This window comes from Prionailurus bengalensis, chromosome D4, assembly GCF_016509475.1.
Source record: "Prionailurus bengalensis isolate Pbe53 chromosome D4, Fcat_Pben_1.1_paternal_pri, whole genome shotgun sequence".
NCBI lineage: Eukaryota > Metazoa > Chordata > Mammalia > Carnivora > Felidae > Prionailurus > Prionailurus bengalensis.
The window spans coordinates 30,825,089-30,846,202 of record NC_057359.1 but is presented as its reverse complement, the minus strand read 5'-3'; the positions used below and the strand labels follow the sequence as shown (position 1 = coordinate 30,846,202).

The 21,114-nt window shown below is 36.5% G+C and overlaps 1 protein-coding gene across 4 annotated transcripts in view; it reads left to right on the top strand.

Moving 5' to 3' along the window:
* The window catches only part of ZNF510 (zinc finger protein 510), a 38,448-nt gene extending 18,279 nt beyond the window's left edge, over positions 1-20,169 (top strand). For all 4 annotated transcript variants that reach the window (XM_043565096.1, XM_043565098.1, XM_043565099.1 and 1 more), the window contains exons 4-6: positions 11,184-11,310; positions 11,609-11,704; positions 14,306-20,169. In XM_043565096.1, coding sequence (XP_043421031.1) covers positions 11,184-11,310; positions 11,609-11,704; positions 14,306-15,915 — 1,833 coding nt within the window. In that variant the 3' untranslated portion in view covers positions 15,916-20,169. The remainder of the gene's footprint in view (positions 1-11,183; positions 11,311-11,608; positions 11,705-14,305) is intronic.
* Positions 20,170-21,114: the final 945 nt, after the last annotated feature.

Here is a 21,114-nt window from a genome sequence, read left to right as displayed (position 1 = left end):
TTAACTGACTGAGCCACCCAGGTGCCCCACCTGTTTTTCATTTCTTTGTGGAATAAATATAGAAGTGGAGTGACAAGGTTATATGTTAGCACTACATTTGTGTTATTCAGGAACTGCCAAGCTGTTTTCCACAACTATACCATTTTGCATTTACACTGACAGTGTATTAGGGTTCCAATTTCTCCACATTGTCACCACTACTTATTATTTTCCTTTTCTTTTTTTAAATTATGGCCATCTTAGTGATTATGAAGTAGTATCTCACTGGAGTTTTTTGTTTGTTTGTTTTATTTTAGAGAGTGAGAATGAGCCAGGGAGAGAGAGAGAAAGACAGAATCCCAAGCAGTTTCCATGCTTAGTGTGAAGTCCATCACAGGGCTTAATCCCATGACTCTGGAATCATGATCTGAACCAAAATCAAGAGTCAAATGCTCTATCGACTGAGACACCCAGCTCCCCTTTATTGGAGTTTTAAGTTTTGATTTGCATTTTCCTGACAATAACATTGAGCATCTTTTCATGTGCTTATTGGCCATTTGTGTGTCTTCTTTAAGGAAATGTTTGTTCAAATTCTTTGCCCATTTTTTAATTAGATTGTCCTTTAGTTCAGATATGAGTTCTTTATGTATTTTGGCTACTAGATGTTTATTAGGTATGTAATTTATGAATATTGCCTCCCATTCTGTGGATTTTCTTTTCACTATCTTGATAGTGTTCTTCAGTGAACAAGTTTTTAATTTTAAGTCCAGTTTATTTTTCTCAATTTTCTTGTGCTTTTGGTGTAATAATTCAGGAAAGTATTGCCAAATCCAAGGTCATGAATGTTTACCCCTGACTTCTTCTAAGAGTTTCATAGCTTAAGCTCTTAGATTTAGGTCTTCACTCCTTTCTGGGGTAATTTTTGAATATGGTATCAGGACTCAAACTTCTTTCTTTTACATGTGGCTCTCCTGTTTTGCCAGCATCATTTGTTGAAAAGACTCTTCTTTCTCTATTAAATGATCAATGCATGGGTTTATTTGTGGACTCTCAATTCTGTTGCATGGATCCATAAGTGTTTTTATGCCAGTACCACACTGTCTTAATTATTGTTTTTCATAGTTAAATTTTGAAATCTGGAAGTACAACTCCTCCAGCTTATTTCTTTTTCAAGTTTTTTTTTGACTATTCAGGGTCCCTTGCAATTTCATATAAATTTTAGGATCAATATTTATGCAAGGGTTTTGACACAGATGTCATTGAATGAAAAACAAAGCCATTGGGGTTTTGATACAGATGTCATTGAATCTGTAGATTGCTTTGGGAAGTATTGCCATCTTAACAATATTAAATCTTGCTGTGGTATATATATACAATGGAGTATTACTCGGCAATCAAAAAGAATGAAATCTTGCCATTCACAACTGTGTGGATGGAACTAGATGGTATTATGCTAAGTGAAATTAGTCAGAGAAAGATAAATATCATATGACCTCACTCATATGAGGGCTTTAAGATACAAAACAGATGAACATAAGGGAAGGGAAGCAAAAATAATATAAAAACAGGGAGGGGGACAAAACATAAGAGACTCCCAAATATGGAGAACAAACAGAGGGTTACTGGAGGGGTCATGGGAGGGGGGATGGGCTAAATGGGTAAGGGGCACTAAGGAATCTACTCCTGAAATCATTGTTGCACTATATGCTAACTGACTTGGATGTAAATTTAAAATTAAATGTAATAAATAAATAAATAAATAAATAAATAAATAAATAAATAAAAACTTTTTAAAAAATTAATACTTCTAATTCATGAGCATAGGATGTTCTTCCATTTATTTAGATTTAAAAAAATTTTTTTAACGTTTATTTATTTTTGAGATAGAGACAGAGCATGAACAGGGGAGGGTCAGAGAGAGAGGGAGACACAGAATCTGAAACAGGCTCCAAGCTCTGAGCTGTCAGCACAGAGCCTGACGCGGGGCTCGAACTGTTGGACGGTGAGATCATGACCTGAGCTGAAGTCAGATACTTAACCGACTGAGCCACTCAGGCGCCCCGATTTAGATTTTTTTAATACATTCAGCAAAATTTGCTAGTGTTGAGTGCACAAGTTGTGTACCTTCTTGGTTAAATTTATGCATATTTTATTTTTTATTCTCTTGTGAATGGAATTGCTTTTTTTTTTTTATTGTTCATTGCTAGTGTATAGCAATACAATGGTTTTTGAGTTCATCTTAAATCCTGAAAATGTTCTGAATTTATTTTATAGGTCTAGTAGGTTTTTTTAATAGATTCTTTAGTGTTTATATTTTAAATACACATATATTTATACATTAGATCATGTGGTCTGTGATTACAGATGGTTTTATTTTTTCCCTTTCTAATTTTGAGGTCTTTCTTTTTATCTTGCCTATTTTCTCTGGCTAGAACTTCCAGTATAATAAATAGAATTGTTTAGGGGCGTTTGGGTGGCTCAGTTGGTTAAGCATCCGAATTTAGCTCAGGTCGTGATCTCACGGTTCATGAGTTTGAGCCCCATGTCGGGCTCTGTGCTAACAGCTCAGAGCCTAGAGCCTACTTCAGATTGTGTCTCCCTCTCTCTCTGTCCTCCCCTGCTCATGCTTTGTCTCTCTCAAAAATAAATAAACATTAAAAAAAATTTTAGTAAAAAAAAAATAAATAGAATTGGTTACAGCAGACATCCTTGTCTTATTTTTCATTTTTGGAAGGAAACCTTATATTTTAGAATTGTGTTGATGTTAGCTGTGGGTTTATCATAAGTGCTTTTTTTTTCCCAGTAAATTCTGCCTGCAATGTGGGACTTGAACTCAAGACCCTGAGATCAAGAGTCGAATGCTCAATTGATTGAGCTAGCCAAGCCAGGTGCCCCATAAGTGCTTTTTATTTTGTTGAGGAAGTTCCTTTTTATTCCTGCTTGTTGAGTGTTTTTAATCATGAAGTGATATTGGATTTTGTCAAATACTTTTTCTGCATCAACTGAGATGATCATGGTTTATTTCCTCCATTCTGTTACTGTAGTATGTTACATAGATTGATTTTCATTTGGTGAGCCATGTTTACATTTCTGGGATAATCCTTCTTGGTCATGGTGTATAGTAATCATTTTGATATATTGCTAGATTCTGTTTGCTAGTATTTTGTTGAAGAGTTTTACATCTGTATTCATAAAGAATATTTATCTTCAGTTTGTGAATTCTTAGTCTGACTTTAGTGTGAAGTAATTCATAGAATAACTTAGGAAATGTTCCCTCTTCTATTTCTGGAAGAGTTAGAGATAGATTTGTATTAATTCTTATATGTTTGATTGAACTTAATCAGTGAAGCCATCTGGTCCTGAGCTTTTCTTTATTGAGAGGTTTTTAATTTACCAATTCAGTCCTATCCTATGGATCTGTTCAGATTTTCTATTTCCTTTTGAGTCAGCTTTAGTAGTTTGTATGTTTCTAGGAATTTGTCCTTTTCCTCTCGGTTATGTAATTTGTTGGTGTACAGTTGTTTATAGTACTCTCTGATAGTCCTTTTTGTTTCTGAAAGGTCAGTAGTAATGTCCCCCATTATTTCTGATTTTAGTAATTTGAGTATTCTTTTTTTTCTTGGTCTACCTAAAGGTTTATCAATTCTGTTGATTTTTCAAAGAACCAGCTTTGTTTTGTTGATTCTGTTGTTCTTCTGTTCTTTATTTTTTGTTTGCTCCAAACTTTATTATTTCTTTCCTTCTTAAGGTGTACACTTAGGTTATTGATTTGAGATTTCTTTTAAATGTAGGTGTTACAGCTATAAATTTCCCTGTAACCACTGCATTAGCTGTATCTCATGAGTTTTGGTGTATGCTGTGTTTTCATTTTGTCTCAGAGTATTTTGTAACTCCCTTGTGAGTTTTCTTTGATCTTTGGGGTTTTTTTTGAGTGTGTTGTTTCATTTTCACAGATTTTTTAATTTTCCAGTTTTCTCATTGATTTCTTGTTTCATTTTATTTTGGTCATAGGAGATATTTTATATGTTTTTAACCTTTAAAATGTATTGAGGGGCACCTAGGTGGCTCAGTTGGAAAAGCGTCCAACTCTTGATTTTGGCTCAGATTACAATTTTACAGTTTATTGGATCTAGACCTCCATTGAGATTCTCTCTCCTTCACTCTCTGCGCCTCTCCAGCTCATCATCTCTTTCTCTTAAAACAAATATTTTAAAATGTATTGAGACTTGTTTTGTGGCCTAACATTTAATCTATACTGGAGAATGTTCCATATGTACTTGAGAAGAATGTGTATGCTGCCAGTGTTGGCCTGAGTGTCTTTGTAGATAACTATCTTCGTATCTGCCTTGGCCCAGTTGATATAGTGTTATGTGTGTTTTTCCCATATTGGTCTTCTATCTAATAGTTCTATTCATTATTAAAGTGAAACATTAAAATCTCCCAACTGTTATTGTTGAATTGTTTGTCTTTTTAATTCTGTCAGTATTTTGAAGCTCTGTTGTTAGGTATGTGTATGTTTATAATTGGTGTATTGTCTTCATGTGTTGACACTTTTACCATTAATAAATGTCCTTTTTCTCTCCTATTTTTGTCTGAAAGTCTATTTTGTCTAATCCTATTTATAGGCAATCCAGGGCTCTGTTCGTTACTGATTACATAGTATATTTTTTACCAGTCTTACTTTCAAGGTATTGTGTCTTCAAGTGTAAAGTGTCTCTAGCAGATAGGATATAATTGGATAATGTTTTTTTTTTAATTTAATTTTTTTTTAATTTACATCCAAATTAGTTAGCATATAGTGCAACAATGATTTCAGGAGTAGATTCCTTAGTGCCCTTTACCCATTTAGCCCATCCCCTGTCCCATAACCCCTCCAGTAACCCTCTGTTTGTTCTTCATATTTATGAGTCTCTTATGTTTTGTCCCCCTCCCTGTTTTTATATTATTTTTGTTTCTCTTCCCTTATGTTCATCTGTTTTGTATCTTAAAGTCCTCATATGAGTGAAGTCATATGATATTTGTCTTTCTCTAATTTCACTTAGCATAATACCCTCCAGTTCTATCCACATAGTTGCAAATGGCAAGATTTCATTCTTTTTGACTGCCGAGTAATACTCCATTGTGTATATATATATATACCACCTCTTTATCCATTCATCCATGGATGGACACTTGGACTCTTTCCATACTTTAGCTATTGTTGATAGTGCTGCTATAAACATTGGGGTGCATGTGTCCCTTTGAAGCAGCACACCTGTATCCATCCCATGGATAAATACCTAGTAGTGCAGTTGCTGGGTTGTAGGGTAGTTCTATTTTTAATTTTTTGAGGAACCTCCATACTGTTTTCCATAATGGTTGCACCAGCTTGCATTCCCATGGATTATGTTTTTTAATCCATTCTGCCAGTCTCTGCTTTTTAATTCAAGTATTTAGCTACTAACATTTAAGGTGATTACTGATAAGTAATCATCCATTGAGACATTTCTTTTCAGTCTGTGATTAAGTCTTTTTTGTTTCTCTACTTCACCATTTTTTTTTTACTTCTTTCATGTTGAATCAATATTTCCTAGTGTACCATTATAATTACTTTGTGTGCCTTTACTACATTTTTCCTATTAATGGTTACCTCATTGATTACAATTAACATCTTATGACAGTCTTGTTCAGATGAATACCAATTTCAATAATCTATTAAAACTTTCTACCTTGTTGATTACAGTTAATAACTATGACAGTCTTGTTCAGATGAATACCAACTTAGTTTCAACAATACACTAAAACTCCTCTATAGTTCCAGCCCCTTCTGCTTTGTGGTTTTACTAAATTACAATTTTATGTATTGTGTGTACATTGTGTGAGATTTCTAATTACTGCTTTAAGCAGTTGTCTTGAAATCATATAGGAGAAAAATAAATACAGCAAATACACTTACAGTGGCTTTTGTATTTTCACCTGTGTAGTTACTTCTACCTATATGGTTTTCTTTATTCATGTGGATTTGAGTTATAATCTAATGTATTCTCATTACAGCCTGAACAACTTCTCTATTAATAATAGTTCTTATATGGCATGTGTAATTTGACAGATTTTCCGAGTCCTTGTTTATCTGGGACTGTCGTAATTTCTTCTTCATTTTTGCTGAATGCTGTCTTGATTGATAGACTTTCCTTTCAGCATTTTAAATGTGTCATACCACTGCCTTCTGGTCTCTCTGGTTTCTGATGACACATCAACTGTTAATCATATTTGGGAATCTTTGGAAGTGATAAGTCACTTCCCTTTTGCTGCTTTCAAGATTTACCCTTTGTTTTTCTGCCCCTTCTGCTCTCCCCTTTTACTCCTCTCTTGTGGATGTTGCTATGTTTAAATGTTTGATTGTGTCCTACAGGTCCCACAAAAACTGAGGCTTTTTGTTCATTTTCCCTATTTTTACTATCTTCAGATTGTATCAGCTCAGCAGGTTTATATTCAAATTGGCTGATTCTTCTGCATGCTCAGATCTCCCTTTGAGACCTCTAGGGAATTTTTTACTTCAGTTATTTTACTTTCTTGTTTCAAATTTTCAAATTCTAAAATTTCAGAATTTTAGTTTACTTTTTCATTACATATCTATTATTTCTCTTTATTTATATTCTTTATTTGGTGAGACTTCATTACCATACTTTCTTTTGGTTCTTTAGATGTGGTTTTCTTTAGTTATTTGTATATATTTATATATATATTTATTATTTGTATATATTTCTTTAGTTATTTGTATATATTTAAAACAGTTTATTGAAAGTCTTTGTCTAGTAAGTCCAGTGTCTGGACTTCCTCAGAGGCAGGTTTTACACTGTTTCATATATAGTTTAGGGTTTTCTTTTTTTCTGTGTATGAGCCATACTTTTTCATTTGTAGGTCTCAGATTTTTATTGAAAACCTGACATTTAACATATAATGCGCCAGGGTGCCTGGGATGGCTCAGTCAGTGGAGTGTGGGATTCTTGATCTTGAGGTTGTGAGTTGGAGCTCCACGTTGGATTGAGAGAGTACTTAAAAAATAAAATCTTAGGGGCGCCTGGGTGGCTCAGGCAGTTAAGCATCCAACTCTTGATTTTAGCTCAGGTCATGGTCTCATGATTTGTGGGATCGAGCCCTGTGTCAGGCTCTGCACTGGAGCCTGTTTGGGATTTTCTGTCTCTCTTTTCTGTCTGCCCCTCCCCTGCTTACATGTGCACTCTCAAAATAAATAAGTAAAAACTTTAAAAATATATAAATAAGTAAAATCTTAAAATATGTATGTCATATATCACCTGAATATCACCAACCGCTGCTGCTGTTATTTGTTTAGTGACTCTGTTGAACAGAATATTTACAACCTATATTCTTTGTCATATGTGGCCACTAAAGTCTCTACTCCATTAGCTAAATATCAGCAATTGCACAATGATTTCCTTAAATATTTGTAACCAGTAAGTCTCCAGTCTTTGCCAAGATGCTCTATATGTTGGGATATGCCTTCAACAGTAGCTTGATATTTTGTATTCACTTTCACTTTTCTTTCAGAGTCTCAAGGTTAATCAGAGGCAAATTTAGTACCTTCTCAGATATTTTCCTGAATATGCACATAGCCCAGAGGATGTGTGCCACCTTCTACATTCCCAGAGATATGTCTGAGCTTTTCAAAGCCCCTTCTGGATATACCATGTTCCAGCTTTTCCCTTTAAGCTTTTAATTAGACTGTTTTCCTTAATTGTTATAAACTGCCTGAAGTAGCTGTGATGGTAAACAATATCCCTTTTTTTTCATTAACTAATGTCATGTCCTCAGAGAAAATGCTGTTTGCAGTGTGTGAGCTTTAAGTCATGTCAAATGAAGATAGCCTTATGAGTGGAATGTTCCAAACAGGTCAAATAATGACAGTTCTCTGGAAGTGGGACTCATCTTCTAATTTAACCTCAGTCTTAGGCACTAAGAACTTGCATCTCACCATTTTATTACTTGGGAAAAATAGGGCATATGGGTCTGGGCAACATTTTGGTAGCGTCTGCCATTGCTCTTCCCTTACCATAAAAAGATACTATCAGTGGCCTCAAGGTGTGTGTTTTATTTACTTTTCCCTTACAGATTAAGTGTTCTGTAGTGGAAATAAGCAATATGGATCTGAGTGGATTTAAACAATAACTCTTTTCCCCCTATACTAGCCAGCATCACATGGGGCAGAAAGGGACTTCCTCTTAATTGTGCCCCAATCCTCTCTGTGACATATTGGGTTCCTGGAGAAAATCTCACAAAAAGGTACAAATCACACTATGTCTGTGACACACATCCCCAGGGACTTCACACTCTAGCATTATGCACATGGGTCTTTAGCAGGTTGTTAAATTTTTTCTACCTTTATCTTCCTACTATCTTATGGTAGCATAAGGTCCAGTAAGCAAACAGGTGGGCTCTGATTCTCCCTACAGTGCTTATCTCTCTCCTCATTTCAAGCTATTTGTTATGCAGTTTCATTTATCTGATGATTTTTTTTTAAATTTTTTTTTCCAACGTTTATTTATTTTTGGGACAGAGAGAGACAGAGCATGAACGGGGGTGGGGCAGAGAGAGAGGGAGACACAGAATCGGAAACAGGCTCCAGGCTCTGAGCCATCAGCCCAGAGCCTGACGCGGGGCTCGAACTCCCGGACCGCGAGATCGTGACCTGGCTGAAGTCGGACACTTAACCAACTGCGCCACCCAGGCGCCCCTATCTGATGATTTTTTTTTTAAATACCTTAATTTCCAACCTGCCCAGCTTGTTCTTGTTTTAAGGATGTTAATGCTGCTCTTTTCAGCTCTCTATATCTCTGAACTAAAAGCCAAAGTCAAACTATATGTTTGTAATCTTTTCTAATTTGGTGAGACTTACTGTTTTTATTTTTAATATACAAAATGCGCCAGAAAATATTTTGATTAGATTATCCTATATGTTTCAGTTACTTAAATTTGTTATTTATGTCATGTAAATCTTCTGTGTCAGTGGTCAACAAATTTTATCTGTAAATGTCACATAGTAGGCTTTGTGCGAGATAGGATCCCTAGAAATACTGAACTCTACAGTTGTAGGGCTATAGCAGCCATAGATAACATAACAAATGAACATGACTGTGTTCCAATAAATTTTTATTTACAAAATGAAAACAGGGGCACCTGGTGGCTTAGTCAGTTAAGCATCCAACTTTGGGCTCAGGTCATGATCTCACAGTTCATGAGTTCAAGCCCCACATCAGACTGTGCTTACAGCTGGAGCCTGCTTCAGATTTTGTGTCTCCCTCTCTCTCTGCCCCTCCCCTGTTCATGCTCTGTCTCTCTCAAAAATAAATAAAGATTAATTTTTTCTTTAAATGAAGAAAAACAGTGGGCCAGACTTTTCCGCTTGGCTGTTGCTGATCTCTTTCTAAATCTCTATTGTTTTGTTTTTTTTCTGCTTGCCTTCTGAGAGTTGTGTTGAAATCACCAGTTATAATTATGGATCCCTCTATAACATTTGTTAACTTTTGTTTATACATAGTTGATTCTCCCTATTCTCAGTGGTTATTTTCTATAAAATCACTATGAGCACTGAATTAGCAAATACTGAATCATTGTTCCTAGGGGAAGTACAGGGTTAAGTTCCTGTGAGTTTCCAGTCACAACATTTTGGTCCACCATTCAATATGCAGTCTTATTTTATGTGTGTTTCTGTTTAAAAATACCTTATTTAATATATTGTTGATTCACGAGCAAGAACTAACAGCCATCTGCATGATAATTAATTCTCAAAGTTTATCTAACACACTTGGTTTCTCCCTAAGGCGTATCACAAACTTCCTGCTCTTGGGAACACTAGACTGCATTTCTGCATTACGCAGGGGTGGGGGAGCATTTTAAAAAGTGAAAACACTAAGAAAAAGCACAAAAATGCCAAGAATGCACTAAATAGACTGCAAAAAAGACATCTGTCAAAGCATTATCTTGTTCAGTTCCAGCTGGAAAAACATGTGCTGGGCACTCAAATTTTTTTAACCATTCTGCAAGTGTCCATAAATCCTGAAAAATCATAACTATTGAGGTTAGAAGTAAATTTTAGGTGAATTTGCAGATACAGAATCAGTGAATAATTAGGATTGACTGTATTTGGAAGCTGTGCTTTCAAATGCATACCAAATTATGATATCTTCTGTTAAAAGGATCATAAATTGTTATTATGTTTTATCATACTTTCTTACCTTTATTTTTTTTCATGTTAATATAACCATCCAACTTACTTTTGCCTCATAATTACATGTATTTTTTTCCATTCTGTTATTTTCAATCTACAATATATCCCTCTCTATTAATTGTGGGGGGGGGGGGTTGTTGTTTTTAAGCTGTTAATCTTTCCTTTAATTGGACTGGTTTAGCCCAATGGTTGGCAAACTTTGCCTCTAATGGGTCAGATAGTAAATGTTTTCACATTTTATAGTCCTAAGGTCTCTGATGGGAGTACTAGGCTCTGCTGTTACAGCACAAAAGTTACCATGAACAGTACAGAATGATTGGCTGTGTGTGTGGTTATGTTGCAATAAAAACTTATTTAAAAAAGTGGCAAGCTGGATTTGGCCACAGGTCATAATTTGCCGGCCCCTACTGTAGAATATACCCAGGGTAGTATATTGGGGTGTGGGATAAAAATTGGAGGAAATTTATCATTTGTGCTTTAAAAAATTTTAAGACAAAAGTTTTACTAATATACTTATTGATAGTACATGTGTAGAACTCATAAAAATACAAAAATTAAGTTAGGGGTGCCTGGCCGGCTCAGTCAGTTGAGCATCAACTCTTGAACGTTTTTACTAGTTGAGTAGTTCTGAAACAAACTTAAAATTATCAGGGTGCCTGGGTGGCTCAGTCAGTTAAGCATCTGACTCTTGATTTCAGCTCAGGTCATGATCTCACAGTTCATGGGTTCAAGCCCCACATCAGGTTCTATGTTGACAAGTGTTCTTAGGATTCTCTCTCTCTCCCTCCCTTTGAGCCCCTCCTCCCTCCCCCCCCTTAAATAAACATTTCAAAAAATTAAAGTTAAAATTAGATTCAAAAAAGCGTCCTTTATATTCATTTTAAACTCTTTACAGTAAACATAAGAATGGTTTTTAGGGGTATTTTCTTTGTTACCTAATTATGAACACTTCACATTGAGCAGAAATGTACTGTTGCAGGCATCAGTGTCATTCAAGGACGTGACTGTGGAGTTCACCCAGGAGGAGTGGCAGCAAATAGGTCCAATTCAGAGGACCCTGTATAGAGATGTGATGCTGGAGAACTACAACAACCTGGTCTCAGTGGGTGAGCATATAAGTGTAACTTACCATCATCACACCACATGGAAAGTATTTCCTTTTTATACACCAATACACATGAATACTTTATTTAGATTTTAATGTTATTTAAGCATTTCATTCAGGAATATAAAATTATTAGCTATGCCCTTTTGAAGATAAAAGGAGCGTTTTGTCAGCTCTCCATGATAAATCCAAACCAGGATCTTCAGGATGCAGCTCTTGAAGCTCTTATCTTTTTTACACTTTTGGAGACTAAAAAGCTCATCATCTGTCCTAAGTACTCCATTGTTCCGTGTTTACAGGGAACTGCATTTTCAAACCAGCAGTAATCTTCAAATTGGAGCAAGGAGAGGAGCCTTGGTTCTTAGAAGAAGAATTCTTAAACCAGAGCCACCAAGGTGAGTTACTGAGCACTAGCAGATAGAATTCTTGTAGGGGTGGTTAGACTCCAGAAGGTCAGTTTGGTGATAAAAACCTTTATATTTCAAGACTTTTCTTTTAGGCTCAAAGGTGCAAAAAGCACCAATCAAAATAAAACGATTAATAAACTTGACTACTTTAAAATTGAGAACTTTGTTTATAAAAGATACCACTAAAAGGATGAGAAGACAAGCCACAGAGTAGCAGAATATGTATATAGTACAAGTAACCTAGAAAGGATAAGTATCCTGAAAATGTAAAAACTTCCATTAGTCAACATAGGAAAAGGTGGCAACCCAACTAAAAAATAAGTGAAAGACTGAACAGGAACTTTCAAATGGCCATTAAATCTTTGAAAATGTGTTCAGTCTCATTAGCTTTCATGGAGTGCAACATAAAATATAAAGTGTTATGAGAGATGTATGAGGTGACATTAACAAGTTTGGCAGGGGCGCCTGGTTGGCGCAGTCGGTTAAGCATCCGACTTCAGCTCAGGTCACGATCTTGCGGTCCGTGAGTTCAAGCCCCGCGTCAGGCTCTGGGCTGATGGCTCAGAGCCTGGAGCCTGCTTCCGATTCTGTGTCTCCTTCTCTCTCTGCCCTTCCCCCCTTCATGCTCTGTGTCTCTCTGTCTCAAAAATAAACGTTAAAAAAAAAAAATTAAAAAAAAAAAAAACAACAAGTTTGGCAAAGCCAAGTCCTGATGAAGATGTGAAATATTAAAGAATCTTACTCACTAATAGAAAATGTAAATTGGTAAAACCACTGTGTTATCAGAAGGATGTTATCAAATCATGGTAAAGTTCTATATAACTTGTAACCAAGGAATTCCTTTCCTAACTGTATACCCTACAGAAAGGCTTGATTGTATTCTCTAGGATAAAGAAAACAGTATTTGTGGCAATATTGTTTGTTTTTGTTTAAAATTGGGTGCATCAGCAGAATGAAAAAATAGTTGTATTCCTTAAGGGATAATTAGCTATATAATATTAAGCAAAAGAAACCAAACAACATAAGTATGCATGTATGGTTACATTTATGTAAATGTCAGAAATGCAAAACTCAATTACATTTTTAGGAATTCATTTTTTGGTGGTAAAACTACAAAGAAAGCCAAGGAAACAATTATATAAATATTTGGAGAGTATGAACTCTTAAGCATGAATAAGTTGTAACTGGGCAGAGACAAATAGGGATTTTTGCAGAGCCATTTTGGGTTCTGTTTCTTGACCTGGTTTCTAATTACACCAGTGTTCAGTCGGTACTGTTAAATTGCACATATAAGTTTTATGCAGATGTAAATCATGTTTCATACTTAAGAGAGTGAAGAGATGAACCAAAAATAAATGATATTTACAACTCATAAAAGCCTCAAAGGAAGGGCATCTAGAATTCATAAATGATTTGGAGCTTTCTTAAGTGCCATCTCTGCAGTAAGGCCTTCCATGATACTCCATTTAAAATTGCACCCCTTGGAATACCTGGCTGGTTCAGTCAATAGAGCATGTGACTCTTGATCTCGGGGTCCAGAGTTCAAGCCCCACACTGGCCACAGAGCGTACATACTTGCATACATATATAAAATACACCCCTCACATCAAATTGAAATGTGGAAAATTAGGATGAGGTGATCAGGTACACTTATTCAACTTTGATAAAGGAACCACAGCAGGAATTGAGCAGTGAATCTAATTTAGTTGCAAAAATGGATTTTTCTTTCATCTTTTTTCACTTGTTTGTATTTCCATAACTTATAAGATGGTTAGAGTCTGAGCTATAAACTTCTTAATCCTAAGGAATCTTGTACTCAATTTTAATTTGATGTTGAAGGATTTAATGAAAATAAAGGATATCAAATTGGAAGCATAGACTCTTGAGTATTTTACCTGTATGGCCTCTAATAGTGTAGGGCTATATAATATACTTCCTCAAAGCAAACTCTTCTTCTGTTGGGCCTAGCCCATCAGTGTTCATTATCTCCTAATTTTTTTGTTAATTAATACTAATTTTTTTTTTAATTTTTTTTTCAACGTTTATTTATTTTTGGGACAGAGAGAGACAGAGCATGAACGGGGGAGGGGCAGAGAGAGAGGGAGACACAGAATCAGAAACAGGCTCCAGGCTCTGAGCCATCAGCCCAGAGCCTGATGCGGGGCTCGAACTCACGGACCGCGAGATCGTGACCTGGCTGAAGTCGGACGCTTAACCGACTGCGCCACCCAGGCGCCCCAATACTAATTTTTTTTGTACTTAAGTTTATGTAGTCCAGTTGGGTTCATCCCATTATCTGATTTTCCTGCTCCCTAAAATAACCACTCCGGTAAAAGTCTATTCAATTTTATCATTCTCCACCCTGGTAGGAAAATCCAATTTATTAAAACCCAAATAAAGATATGTATTTATTACTAGTTTCCTCTCTCATTTTCACTGTATTGTTTTTTAAAGCAGAGTGAAGATATACACACAAATAAATTATTTAATCTTAAAAAAAACAAAAAGTGAAATATAAGTTATATGTCTGTGTCCCAGCCATAAGAAATGTAAGATTTATAAGATGTTTTCAATTTATCTCCATTTTAGAAGATTACAGAGATGATTACCTGATCAAGAGGAACAAGAAAATCAAAGACAACCACTTTCAGGAAGTAATATCCATTGATAATAAACTATTGACCGGAGAGGAAGAGGAAATTTTGGGAAAACAGTTTAATCTGCACATAGCTCCTGTTTCAACAAAAATGTCCTGTAAATATGACTCATGGGGAGTAAATTTGCAAAATATTTCCCAATTTATCATTAATAATAGAAACTATTCAACAAAAAAACGAGATTGCTGTAGTGTATGTGAAAATTTGTCTTTCAAAATTAAGTTTGAGAGAAATCACACTGGAGAGAAGTTATATGAATATAATAGAAGTGGGGAAGCTTTCAGTTATAAGGAAAATCCTCCTGAGAGTCAAAAGTGTCAAATGTTGGAGCAAGCTTTTAAATATAATGAAATTGGAAAAACCATCTATGATGAGGCTGCCTGTGTTACACATAAGAATATTCACACAGGAGAAAAATCCTATAAAAATGATGGATTTAGGGGAAAAAATGAAAAAACAACTGTCTTTAACTATAAAACAACTGGGACAGGGGAGAAATACCCTCATCTTAACCAATGTGGGAAATCCTGTGAGAAGTCAGCTCTCAAGGAATACAATAAATTCAACATGGCTGTGAAACATGAATGTAATGCAAGTGGGAATAATTTCTACAGGAAGTCATACTTCACTCAACCTCAGATACCTGTCACAGAAGAGAACTCATTAGTATGTAATGACAGAAGACAAACTGGGGATAAATCCTTTGAATATCATGAAAATAGGAATTCCTACCACATATCAGCCCACAAAGTACGACAGCGAAGTCACTCTGAAGTAAAACCCTATAAGTGTAATGAATGTGGTAAATCTTTCTTTCAAAAAGGACATCTCATTCAACATCAGAGAACTCACACAGGAGAGAAACCATTTGAATGTAATGAATGTGGAAAAACCTTCTCCCAGAAGTCACACCTCAGTACACATCAGAGAATTCACAGAGCAGAAAAACCCTATAAGTGTAATGAATGTGGGAAAACATTTGTCCAGAAGTCAACCCTCAGGGGACATCAGAGAATTCATACAGGAGAGAAGCCTTATAAATGTAGTGAATGTGGGAAAACTTTTGTTCAAAAGTCAACCCTCAGAGATCATCACAGAATTCACACAGGAGAGAAATCCTTTCAGTGTAATGAATGTGGGAAAACTTTTGGTCAGAAGTCAAACCTCAGAATACATCAGAGAACACATAGTGGTGAGAAAACATATCAGTGTAACGAATGTGAAAAATCGTTCTGGCGAAAAGACCATCTCATTCAACATCAGAAAACACACACAGGAGAGAAACCTTTTAAATGTAATGAATGTGGGAAAACTTTTGCCCGGACATCAACCCTTAGAGTGCATCAAAGAATTCATACTGGGGAGAAACCATTTAAATGTAATGAATGTGGGAAAAAATTTGTCCGGAAGGCAATCCTTAATGATCATCAGAGAATTCATACAGGAGAGAAACCTTTTCAGTGTAATAAATGTGGGAAAACTTTTGGCCAGAAATCAAACCTCAGAATACATCAGAGAATTCACAGTGGTGAAATCTTATAAATGTAATGAATTTGGAACATTGTCTAAGAAGTCAACCCTAAATATTTACCAGAGAATTCAGGGAGGGAGGGAAATCCTGTTGATATAATAACTGTGGAAAATCATTGTGGCTGAAAGACCAATCCATTTGACTCCAGAAAATCCACACAAGAGAGGAACCACATACATATGAATGTAGGAAAACCTTTATCCAAACAGCAACCTTGAATATATATCAGAGAATGTACACAGGCTGATACTCCTTTCAAGATACTATGGAAAGCCCTCTTGAAAGAAGCCATGCCTTTTAAGATAACTCACACATAATTGTCTGGGTCTCCCTTTCCTCCAAATAGGGCTGGTGAACTTTGAATGTTCATGTTGTATGCCGTATCTAGTTCTGACAAAAGACCTGACAAACTGCAGGGATACTGTCAGAATAAAACAGAGATGACCCAAGACAACCTTGGGTATCATGCTTCAACATGGCACAGCTTTTATAAGATAAAAGGGTGCCTGGAATATGTGGAACAAAATTCTCATTTCCATCTTTACCATTTGAACATTTTATAATTAAGAAGTAAGCTTTTGTTCTATTAAGCTCTTAAATGTTTAGGTCTATTTGCTTTTGAACATAATTTAGCCATCCCTCTGCTGGGGAGGTAGAAAACTATTTGAGTAAGCCAAGCTTATGTCAGCCAGCGGGTATAACACTTATTAAAGTTTGGTGTTGGGAGGAGTCTCTCAAACATCATCAGAGAATTCATTTAAAAAAAAAAATCACCTTCTTTCAATGTAATGAAATAAATAATACACTTGTAACAGGGCTTTCGATGAACCAAAAGGTTGAAAGGGTTTTTGGTTAAAATATGAGTATACCTCATGCAACTAAAGTAAATGTGGCTTGTTTAATGTCATGAAGCCACTCTCCTTCCACACTTCCTTTTACCTCCATATACCCCAACATTCGCTTCTTTAGGGGAGAGAAATTTTCCTGTCTCCAAAGGGGACACAAGGCCATTAACACCCACCCAAGTATTTGGGGGAACTTTGAGGGAGGAAAGGGGTCCAAACTTTTCTGGATCTATGAGATACAAGTGCCCAAATCAACATCTTATCAATTTCCATGGGATTAGAGGGTATCTAGATTTAGAAAATGTTGTTAGGGCAGGGTTTACAGTAGGGAAGGGAAATGAATTTGATCTTGGAATAAAGGAGGCCCTTTAGGCCAGTACAGTATACTGGGATTATTTCTAAAGTATAGTAGGAATGTGTTCTATGCTATACTTCCCCTTCCCATAACTCAGAGGAGATTCTCCTAGTCAGGAAAAGTTGTGTGTAAAGAAGATAACTTTGAGGACTCATAGCCCTTAATGACTACTTTGGGCTTCAAGTCTCTGTGACTTGTCATTCTGTTGATTGGAATTTCTAGCAAAAGGAGATGCCCTTGGAGTGGGGGAGAAGGGTTATTTGACTTGATACCCTAATGAGGCTATGAAGTATACTCCTTTTGTAAAGCAGCCATTAGCTTACTCTTGGGCTCTTTTACACTAGACACGTGACTCTGACTTGATATTCCAATTTTAGGGTGTCATCTTGGACTTAACTGGCTAATAAGATGTAAAGTACTCAGGCCTCATACCTGTGTAAAATGCACATGGTATATTTAAGAATACAGCTGTCCTGGTCCCAGAAGTATCTCAGCTGTCATGAGGTGATAGCAGCTATCCCTTACAGAGGAAATTATCCCCCACTCTGCTGCATGAAGCAAAGCTACTGGCTCAGTAGGGCCCTCAGTTCATAGAGGTTACTCTAATTGGGCCTGGTTCACTGAAAGGCTAGTGAGAACCACTTGGGCACTGTGACTAGTCAACCTTATTGCCATTAATGCAGACCTAAAAATTGATGTGGCTGATCCTCTCAAGGGGCAGGACACAAGGATGTTCTTAACTCTAGCAGATATTCCCTTTGATACAACTTCTGGCATTTTTATTTTAGGTTCTTACTGTGCCTAGCTGCTTGACACACTGGCAGTAAAACTGCAGACTGACAAAAGCACCCCTTTTTGGTGCTGTGAACTGTAGGGAAAAGTCATAGCTGCTGACATCTGGGTTGTTAGACTAGGTGCTCTTGGTAAGTGACTATTCTATGGTAATACCGAGTGGAACCAAGCTGCTGAGTAAGACTTCACTACCCTGATTGCCAGCATTGCTACCTGGATCCATCATCATACTGATAGAGCAAAATATTCACCATTTTAACTGCATACAAAGTAAAGATCTCTATATGTCCAGTGCTTCCTTTTATGTCATTTGACCTAATACAATTTTTTCTTTTGTATTAATATCCAGTGCTCCACATACGATATGATAATTCACCCCTTTCCTAATGATTTTAAATCTGTTCATATTCTAAATTGCCATTTGTAAAGATATTGCACAGAGCTGCTCATGACCCATTCCCTGCATTCTGTTATACTAGCAACATATCCACCTTTTGGGATCAGGGCTAGCATATACCTCATATGAGCCAAAATATTCCTTTTCTAGCCTGATACTGAATTTTTTCACTGAAGAGTATTTGAATCAAGAAAAGGAAAATATGTCCTAGGACTACAGAAATGGAACATCAGACGCCGGTTAAATTATTACTCTAGAGCTGCCAATGGCCTTGCAAAGATGCATCTGCAAAAAGAGAAGATAATACCTAGTTAGTGCTCTATTCCCTAAAAATAATCAAGAGATTATTGTTCACTCTGCTTTTATAATAGTTGGTAATATAAAGAGTCCTTCTTTCTTAGTTTCTTAAGTTTCAGTTTCTTAAGATATTTAGAATCATCTCCTTTATACCCTTTTTTATATATAATCTTTTAGAATTGTGATTGGATTTGCTATTAAGTTCAAGATCATCTACCCATTAGGATGAAATAAGTCCACCCAGGTAGTCTGAGTCACTCATTGGGAGTACAGGCGACAAAGTCCCATGATTGGACACTTAGGCTTTACCTGCTGTCCCCTTGCTGGGGTAGGCCCACAGGACAACTCCCTGTATAATACATTATTAACTGGAGACCATGGTCTGTGCTATAGCCATGAATGCTTCTTTCTCCCTACTTGGCTAATGACCTTTCCAGGTCATGGGCTTTTATTCCAACATGGATGCCACATCTAGAGACCCTGGAAGAGTCAATTTTCTGTCTGCCTGCCTATTAAGGACCTTTATGCTAATTTTAAAAAGCCTCCATTAAGGGCAGGAATTTTTATGTTTTGTTCATAATGTGTATCTCAAGCAACTGAAACAGACCCTCTACATATTGCTCACTCAGAAATACTTCCTGAAGGTGAAATTATCAAAGTGAAATCTGAATATATTTTCTTTTGATGCTGCAAATGATCTTCTGTGATTATTTATAATTTATTATAAATAGTTAAGGAAAACTATTGCTATAAGCTCCACTCAAAGACTCTTCTGTTCTGGATATTTTCTAAAGTTGATAAAAGAAACGTGTTATTAATGTTCAGAAGTGTACAGTTCTTCAAATATTTGTCACCCAAAATAAGATTTATTTTCAGTAAACTAGAATTCCCAATTCAAAATTATGCCTACATATCAGTTTTTATTAGCATTGTAGAGTGCAGGCATTTTTTTTTTTTTACCTCTTTTGGTTGTTTTTAGCTTTGCTTCTACTAATTCAAGCAATTTTGCAAAACAATAGTGATAGTAAATCAGATTTTCAAGATCCAACCAGAAGAAAAAGGAACTGGTTCTTGGGGTCATCCCTTTACTCCATTGTGCCAGTAGTTCCACTCGTTTTTAATTTCCAAGTAATTCTCTTGGCAGCTCCAAAAAGAAGTATTTTCTCAGGTTCAAGGATCTACTGAGAGAGGTGTCTGATGCCAAAAGAAGGGGCATAACACTTGTTCTGAGCTGCCTCCATATTTGTCTTTCCTTGCCAGGTGTGTAATACTTTTTCTTCCTCACATTAAAGGTTCCTTGGAACTCCAGAAGAAATAATACATCATGCCTTTTTATGAGGGCAGCTTCACACTATAATGAGGGAGAAACAAATTTATTTTCTTCTTAGAGACAGCACAATCTCCAAGTACCATTAGCTTGCCTGGCCAACTGGCTATTTTAATGATCTTTCAGTATTCTAAAAAACTGACTTCCAGGGGCCCCTGACTGGCTCACTTCATAGAACATGGGACTCTTCATCTCGGTCATGAGTGCAAGCCCTGCATTGGGCATGGAGCCTACTTAACAAAAAAAAAAACACTGCCAAATCCCAGAACAGTATAATTAGCTTAACTACCAGATGATTGACTCTTAGACATAATTAAAATAAGCTAAGAAACTAATTTGCCTTGCCTGACCTGTGCCAATTCCACTTCTCAATATATGCTGCAAACTTAATGTTCAAACAAAACTTGTGTACAAATGTCATAACAGCACTATTCACAATAGCCAGAATATGGAAATAATCTAAATTTCCATCAACAGATGACTGGATTAATAAAATATGGCATATTTGTAAACTACAATATAATTCAGCCATAAAAAGGAATGAAGTATTGATATATACTATAATAGAGATAAACCTTGAAACATGCTCAACTGAAAAAGCAAAACACTAAATAAAGATAACACTTCACAGCAAAGAATATTTCCAGGGTAAAATGTGCATTACAGTAGACTCTATCCACTAAGAATACAACAACCCTGTGTGCAAGAAACAACAGAACATCCACATACATGAAGCAAAAACAGAGAACTGAAAGGAGAAATAGACAAATCTAGTATAGTTGACAAATTCAACATCCCTCTCTTAGCAGTTGATAGCACTACTAAATAGGAAATCAGCAAGGATATAAATAACATAAGACCTTGGCAAACACCCAATGCTGTGCTTCTACAGATCCATCCCTCCGACGGGTCTGCCTCCCTCCCAGTGCCACAGGGCTCCTCCCGAAGCGGACCACCAAAGGCAAAAGGAGCTGAGCCTGACCCTCCCGCCCCTGTGCACCTTGCGGATCCACCCTGGCTAATATGCCAGATCCCAACAAAGCAGTACCACAAGACTGGCAGTGTGCAAGTAGCCCAGAGGTCACACCACTCCACAGTGAGTCCTTCCCCTGGGAGAAGGGAAGATAAGGTACACACCAGTCTGACCGTGGCCCCAGCGGTGGGCTGGGGGCAGACATCAGGTCTGGCTGCGGCCCT